The sequence below is a fragment of the Monomorium pharaonis genome, chromosome 3 (assembly GCF_013373865.1).
Source record: "Monomorium pharaonis isolate MP-MQ-018 chromosome 3, ASM1337386v2, whole genome shotgun sequence".
NCBI lineage: Eukaryota > Metazoa > Arthropoda > Insecta > Hymenoptera > Formicidae > Monomorium > Monomorium pharaonis.
Genome location: NC_050469.1, coordinates 3,219,751 through 3,227,722, shown reverse-complemented (window position 1 = coordinate 3,227,722; position 7,972 = coordinate 3,219,751). Strand labels below are relative to the sequence as shown.

The window sequence follows — 7,972 nt, the reverse complement described above, 5'->3', positions numbered from 1 at the left end:
TTTTTCATACAACTCCAAATAGCACACGACGTTTATAATAAATATTTATAAATATTACTATTAATTTTTTAAAAATATTTTGTTAATATTTATAAGTAAAAGAAAAAAAGTAAAATATTTAAATTATTAATATATTTTATAAATAATAGTGCTATCTGGGAAAGCGACTTGAACATTCGTGCTCGTTTTAGTTACAATTTCAATTTCTTTCTCCAACAGCCAACAAATATAAATATTTATCTCGTTTCAAATGCAGAAAGTACGAATGCAGGTTCATTATGTGCAACTATAGTTTTATGGAGCAAAGTTACATCTGCGCACAATACGATTGATTAATCGACAAATTAAAAACCCCGCCTTTTTGTCATAGGCATTTTCGCGTCACAATTCTCTTCCCCCGCGGCGGAAAAGTCACTAGCTAGTCACTAGAGAATCCGAACAGTCGTCACATGACAGCGACGGGTGTGCGTGATCTCGCGAGCTCTTCAATGTGGAGATCGAGGATTCGTTAAGCAAAAAACGAAAACGCGCTACCGGGCTACTTAGCTTTTTCCCGGAGTGCTGGATCGAGGACCGTGAGATACATTGGCTGGATTATTGCGCTGCAACGGTGAAAGTTTATTGTCCCGAAGATGAGATACCTCCTGGGTAACACGTTTGCGATCACCGCTTCGACGACGATCCTCATTCTAGGTATGTCTTACGCGTGTACCGTAAGCAACATAATAAAATAACAGACGAAAAAAATGTGTTTTCTGAAGCTTTTTTCTGTTCCTGACGTTTTGCTGAAACATCAATGCCTGTGGTATTTTTGCCTTGTGAATAGTTTTATATCAAAGGCCTCTATCTTACAAATATGTAATATTCAATGTATTTTATATTCTTTACGCATATTTATGTATTTCTGTATGTTGCAGTTTTATATTATGTGTTTACTGGCAAGGGAGAGCAGGTCAGCCTTGGCTGGTAGGTATTTATTTATTTATAAATTCTTACATGAATGACTTCTTATCTTATTCAACTCTCTTGAGCTCAAAGAAATCTCAAGCTTTATATATTTTATAATTTTTCTTTTAGGTTCTTGACGAACACCTCTCCTTATATGTGGTGTACTTTGGGCATAGGCCTGTCGGTAGCTTTGTCTGTAGTAGGTGCAGCATTGTAAGTCAACTACAGTTTAAGTTGAAATAAAATCTATTTTTATTATGACTTACTTTATTAAATCTATTTGTATTATGACTTACTCTTATTTGTAACTTTTTCAGAGGTATCCACACAACTGGAGTGTCAATCGTTGGTGGTGGTGTGAAGGCACCAAGAATCAAAACGAAGAATCTGATCTCCGTGATATTCTGTGAGGCTGTAGCCATCTATGGCCTGATCACTGCCATCGTTCTGTCTGGAATGCTCGATAAATTCAGCTACGCAGAGGTCTTGAAGAACGAGGAGCTCAAGAGTCAGAACTGGCTGTCGGGATATTTAATGTTTGGCGCTGGTTTCGCCGTCGGCCTTGTTAATCTTTTCTGCGGCATAGCGGTTGGCATCGTTGGCTCTGGCGCCGCTCTCGCCGACGCAGCTAACTCCGCCCTTTTCGTCAAGATTCTAATAGTCGAGATTTTCGGTTCTGCCATAGGGCTTTTTGGCTTAATTGTCGGTATTTACATGGTAAGTTAAGAAATGAATAATGAGAAATATTAATGTAAATTCTTCATCACTGTTGGTAAATTTGAAAGCGCTTGTAACTTTCTCATGAAAAGTTAAGTCTTCAAAAATGTGGAAGTGTATGCGAATCAAACACATAATATTTTTTTCTCTTTTCCATAAACTCCTTAGTTTTAAAATTAAAAAAACATTTTCTAAGAAATTGATTCTTACACAAAAAGTTCGATATGATTACGAGAAATTTTTGCAATGATTTTTTAAAGTATATTTTAAAATTTAGGAAACCTACTTTGAAATAACTTTCGTTATTTCATCCAGAATTCAGGGTTTTAAAGTAAAAAAAATATTGAAAAATTACCGATTTTTAATTTTATTTAATTTAGGAAGAAAATACTGTAAAGTCGAAATTCAAAGACAGAAATTTAAAGACTTTTTCCTCTTCAAAATTTATTTTTTTTAACTTCTGCGATTTTTTTTCACCGAGATACTTAACTTCGTAAAATACGAGAAAATTGCAGGCATTTCTAAACTTGATAAATGGTAGTATATCGTTATATTTCTCTTTTCAGACATCCAAAGTGAAGATGGGCGACAAGTTATCGTAAATTATGAGAGAATAAGCTATGGAGTATTATCGGGATCACAAAGTTCCATTCCACATTTAGTCATCGGTATAGGAGGAATGACTGTATCCATGAAATCATTGTGAAATCAGAATTTTTCAGATACCAATGTACGAATTTGGTATATTACTGCATGTCTGTAATTATACTCATGCTATTCTAGATGTAAATGACACAATTTAACATTCACACTCTAGGTCTTGTGAATATTGCCTGTTGTTATATCATTTGGACATTCTACTTCTTTTGAAACATAAAAGCGGCTAATAAGATTAAGTATATAAAGTTGTAACAAGTCATAGTTTTTATCGGTATTAGAAAACAATGTATAATTTTGATTTTTTGAGTGCGTTATAGCGCTTGTTTTGGCATAAGTTACTGTATATATATAAGTTAATGTCAATGTATAAAAGTATATAATCCAAAATATATAATTTATCCTTTATATTTTAATTGTACATCTAATCACTAGCTAATTTAATGGGAAAATAGTTAATTACGAAAATTAACACAAATGAATCCTTTAAAAAGTATTAAAAATATTTATTTAACAATTGTATAAAAGTTTCTAATTATCAGAGACAATGGTCGTTGCATAGTTATTGCTTTCTCCACGTTTAAGCTATCTAAAAACATACTTAAAAGATACTTAGGTTTATCTCTGATATGAATAACATGATTATAAACATTCTTACCTATACAAATGTACAATATTACATAGCTGTCAATGGATTTCGATCAAAAGTATATCCAAATAAAAAAGTAATGAACTATATCAGGCAAATTACATAACCATAATTACGTGATTAATACGTCATGGATGCTCTTGAAAGCATGTACTAGCGCTTGTATGTATTGATTGGCGTTACGACTGCCATCATAACTCGTCACGACTGAACCCAAACGATTTTCTTGGATCATATATCTAAACAATACATTATTTCTGTTAAAAAATATATATAATCTGAAGAACATAACAAAATGCTAACAGTTATATTATTTTCAATGTCAATGGAATACACGAATGTCTTACCCAATTCCATAACCATCAGATACTACTGGTCCAAATCCACCAACCATTACATCTGGACTCGACAAGGTAGATGTAGACAATATGATGTAATTCAAGGCATCGTAAGCGGGATCTTGAAAAATGGTTGGCTTAACCGAACCCGATTTCTCTGAAATTTTTCTCAGAGCGAATAAATGCCTATCGAATCCCTGGCCTATAACATAATATTTTTATCAAATCTTAATATACATTCTTTCTCTACAAATCTGTTTATTTAAAAATTGCCTAATAATTAAACTAATTACCCATTACGGCCTCTTTCGTGAGCACGTTATGAGCTTTACTGCATTCAATTATCATTTTCTTTAATTCTGATTTAGAAAGCTCGATTTGCTTCTGAGTCATAGCGACGCAAATCGCTTTAGTCTCCAGTGTACAGGGTCTGATGGTTTCTGTTCTACCGTGTTTGTATGCAGCTGTGCTGCAAGATTCATAAGTTGGTACCGATTTGCCTTCTAGGGTATAGAATGCCAACTGGAATGCCAGCTGCATTACAGCGTCCGGACTTACCCCGAGCTTCTTGCATTGATTCTTACCAAATTCCTCATTAATCATGAAATCGACACACAGTCGATTTACCCATGTTTGATAATCTCTTTTCTGCTGATCGATAATGTTTTCGCTCTTAGCGTCTATAGAAAATTGTAATTTCTCTACATTTGCACTCTCTTTAGACAATTCATCCACTTCGTTAGGATGAAATCTAGGTTTCTTCGATATGTCGGCCTTCACGTCCTGTAGAATAATGAATTTTTACATTTTAAAATTCTCAAACGTTTATAGTAATAGCAATATACTTAAAGCTTAAACAATATTGCTCACTTGGAAGAATCTGAGTACCGCAACACCGTCGCCCCATGAATGCTCGAAGTTGATGCCGCCGTAACCGTCCTTGGAAACAATGAGGGAAAACGACTTGTCAAACCATCGATTGGTACCGTCCGTATGTAAATACGTTTTAATTAACTTGTTATACTCGGTACCGATTGTTTCATCGTCCAAGATCATCACAAATACAGCAGAGTCGATTTTTTGGAGAATTTCTCGATTCCCCGTTTCGACCAAATGTGTGCGCGCCCGTGCCCACTGATCCCTTTCCAATGACGTGAGAACACCTACGGGATGTCTGTTCGATGGTCTGTCGTCTTCCAAAATGGCCTTCAAACACGCAGCTATCTCTTTAGGACTGCGAATGGAGTCGTTCGCATCCAGAACATCAAACGCATAAAAATGACCTCTCCTCATTACGACCAAGTGCCTGCCTGAAGGATTGTGAAAGATTCTATCTTTTCCTAACTCCGGTATTCTCGTTGTGTTAAACAGGTTCTTGTACTGGGACATATCCAATGGAAAAGCCTACGATAAAAAAAAATTTGTTGTTAAAACTTGTTTTTACAGATTTTTGTGTATTTTCCACCCATTTATTTTGGAATATTTTGCATAAGGTTACAATTGCAGTGGATGCGTGTTCTGACGAACTTTTTTTTCTAACAAACATATCAGAACAAACGATAACATTTCAATAAGAGTGATTACAGTGCATGTATTCTTTAGATGTCGCATGAACTCGTCAGAACAAATTGATCGTTCAAATAGATTTGTTTCTTCATTTGAATTTGTACAACTTGCTGAAACGAATAATCACCTGTTTCTGACAAACAGTTTGAACAAATTCATCAAAATATAAGTTTATTAGGATATGCATCCATTGTAACTTGAAGTGTTCAGTTTATTCGTACCTTAAATAAATAAGCGCCATACCAGCTAAAGCGAGATGGGATCAGTTTAGTGACATTGCGAAACAACTGGGTGTCCGACTTTTCAGGTTTCAAATGGAACACCTCTGGCTCCAGAATGTTATCCCTGAGTGACCTTAGGAATCTCAGCGACGACACGACGAGATTGGTCGCTTTCACCAATTGATTGTCATATTTCGGATCGGATTCTGGCACGAAAACCAAGAAGGGATTGTAGTTGATTGGTAGGGGCTTGCGATCCTGTAGGTACATGTCAAACCATGGCTCGCTGATGTAGCTGGTATGTGAGTTATCGGCGTTGCTTTTGAGCAGCAGCTTCTGTAGGCCCTGTCCCTCGCTGGCGAGGAACTTCGATACGCAAGATGACGTGTGTCGCAGCTGCTCGTCGCTCAACAGAGGCTTTTGCGCATTCAGATACCGCCTGCACGTGTCCTCGAGCTTCGGTATTGGTAAACGGGGCAGGGACGCTTGAAAGTGCAACGTCGGCACCTTGCTCATCTGCATGTATTGATATTCGGTGGTGTCGTACGATGACGATGCAGTGCTTCTGCAAAATAGATAATTGATGACTGTTTCCTCGATTAAGGTCAACAAGGTCCAGTTCCATAATTTAGTTTAACTGGAGTTTAACTATGAATTATTTTATATAAAACAAATTCTTCTCCATTTGATACATTATTGAATGAACTCCGGTTGAACTAAGTTGTAAAACTGTGCTCAAGCAGCTGCATTTAAATTTCGGTGCCTTTACTTTGCAGAATCATTCAAATTACAATAATCACATAGCAGCTAATTTCACAGTTGTGATAAGAATATTAACTTTTTTAAAGTTTCAAAAACAAAAGACATATGAAGAATAAACAATTTTAAAATCGACAAAAGACATGTGATACCACTCTGTCTCTACTACTACACACCGAAATACAATGAAAACAAAAGACTTCTACCTAGCGAATTGCTGAGTTAGTGCCACCCCGCCACGGCTTATCTGTAATATACATAACAGAGAAAGAGAAAATAAACGGAAAAGTGTGTGTACCATTTTAATATACTAATTAGACAATTAAAAGTATATACAGCATATGTACGCCAAGCACATTAGTTTACCATAGACTTTTGGAGTCCGTTTTTCGTTAGGGCAAACATTTCGTTGTAATGCGACGCTTTTACTTCTAACTCAATTAAAACTTTCAAACGAAAAAAAATATAGAAAATTCATGAGAGGTCTCTCACGAGAGATCAACGTACAACTGTATACGTATGTATGCCTAATGACAACAGTGACATCCTCTCTTTCTCTCTTTCTCTCTCTTTTTCTCTTTCTACTGTACGTACCACGCAACAGGAATGGCTAACTGAAATTAGTTGCGTGTGTACAATCAAGAGCACAAGTATATCGAATATATATTTCTATGTAATCAGATTGGATCGAATACATTGAAGCTGAACTATACGCTTGCATTCTTCCTTTTATATTTATGCGAACAATGAAATCATCAAAGAAGATAGCAAGAATTGTAGAGAAATAAACTCGAAACGTGGTGTAAGTGTAGTTCTACTCCTTGCACCTGATTCAGATAATACTTTTGCTCCTTATTTTACTCCTTACTTCTTACGCTGACATAAATATATTTCTGATGATTTTCGGAGCACATATTTAGTATTTAATAAGAAATATTTTTAAGGATATTTTGGAGGGTTATAAAATTAAAAACTGTAGCTTTCTTAAATTTATTCAGAGAGAAACCTGAGAGCGGTCATCACGTCGTTTTAGGTGTTTTCATCCATCAGCGCCTCTATGTGCACAAAATGTACACATTGAACTACGTAATCAAATATCTATGAATTCCGTAGGTAACGTGCATGACTTTTTGGGTCTCTTCTATGCTATGTACACGTTTATTTGGTTCTGTTTCATGCTATACCCGTAAATTTTACAATTATATGCATTCATATTTTAAATCTGTTTTATGCAAATGTGCATAATCGTATTCTATAAACGTGCAATATCACATGTACATGATAAAAGTTCAATTAATTGATTTGATAAAAATTCACTCACCGATTGCTGTCGCTGCTCCTGCTGCTGATACTGCTGTTGTTACTACTGCTACATTCCTTTTCCGGTTTTATATCTCTGATCGCGCGACGACATCACGTAGTCACTAGTAAAGTTTCATTATTAATTAATTCACGATCCACATTCTATCGAAAAGATTGCGTATCCTCCTCGTGCGAATACGGGCACACGAAAACTTTGCTCGGAACGAAAATCAACACGGCACGAAAGTGGCGTAACGTCACGTAACTTCGTGGAAACGCAGGTTGAGGAAAGCGGTGAGAAAACCGTTTGAATGAAAATTACGCGCCGAGATACAACGAGCGGAGACAAATTTGTTTCGAGAATTTCGTATGCTCGACTAGTAGCACTTCACTTAATTGGCACTCGCGATATTTTACCGAACGTACGTATTCCCTTCGAACAAACACTTGCTCGAATGCACACTTCACTCAAAACCGAAGGCAAACGCACGATGCCGCGCTTTACACATTAATACGACCTCTGCTACGACGATCTCACACGGCTCGCGTATCGTTTGTTAGTGTCACGACACTCTTAACACAACACCGTACCTGCGCACAATTCGAATCTGAACACACGAGACACGCACGGACTCAAGGAACGTCCGACCGGCGCTAGAGCGCAAAGAAACATGGCGGCAGCAGCGTACGGGGCATACGTGACCGTTGGCAGGCAGACTCGGCGGTACTCGGCGCTAGTCGGCGCCACTCGCCGCGCCTGCGCCGCTGCCGCCATATTGCTCCGTTGCTCCGCGCTCCAGTCACGTACGCCACTC

At 37.0% G+C, this 7,972-nt stretch overlaps 2 protein-coding genes across 6 annotated transcripts; one reads left to right on the top strand and one right to left on the bottom strand.

Annotated features, from left to right (window-relative positions):
• The first annotated feature begins 430 nt into the window (after positions 1 to 430).
• Positions 431 to 2,732, top strand: LOC105828126 (V-type proton ATPase 21 kDa proteolipid subunit). Its single transcript, XM_012666333.3, has 5 exons — positions 431 to 693; positions 918 to 966; positions 1,078 to 1,161; positions 1,266 to 1,665; positions 2,232 to 2,732. Exons 1-5 carry the CDS (start codon positions 633 to 635, stop codon positions 2,265 to 2,267), a joined length of 630 nt encoding a protein of 209 aa, XP_012521787.1. The 5' UTR covers positions 431 to 632; the 3' UTR covers positions 2,268 to 2,732.
• Positions 2,733 to 2,807: 75 nt separating this feature from the next.
• On the bottom strand, positions 2,808 to 6,709 carry LOC105828125 (carnitine O-palmitoyltransferase 2, mitochondrial). Of its 5 annotated transcripts, none has more exons than XM_012666331.3 (7): positions 6,192 to 6,443; positions 6,062 to 6,102; positions 5,097 to 5,661; positions 4,180 to 4,713; positions 3,603 to 4,092; positions 3,319 to 3,511; positions 2,808 to 3,210 (listed from the first exon to the last, which is right to left on the bottom strand). In XM_012666331.3, the coding sequence occupies exons 3-7, from the start codon at positions 5,616 to 5,618 to the stop codon at positions 3,084 to 3,086; spliced, it is 1,866 nt and encodes a 621-aa protein (XP_012521785.1). In that variant the 5' UTR covers positions 5,619 to 5,661; positions 6,062 to 6,102; positions 6,192 to 6,443; the 3' UTR covers positions 2,808 to 3,083. The 5 variants fall into 5 exon arrangements, with proteins under 5 accessions (XP_012521785.1, XP_012521784.1, XP_028046530.1 ...); XM_012666330.3 differs by having other exon boundaries at positions 6,222 to 6,443; XM_028190729.2 differs by lacking the exons at positions 6,062 to 6,102; positions 6,192 to 6,443 and adding an exon at positions 6,450 to 6,709.
• Between the last annotated feature and the right edge of the window lie 1,263 nt (positions 6,710 to 7,972).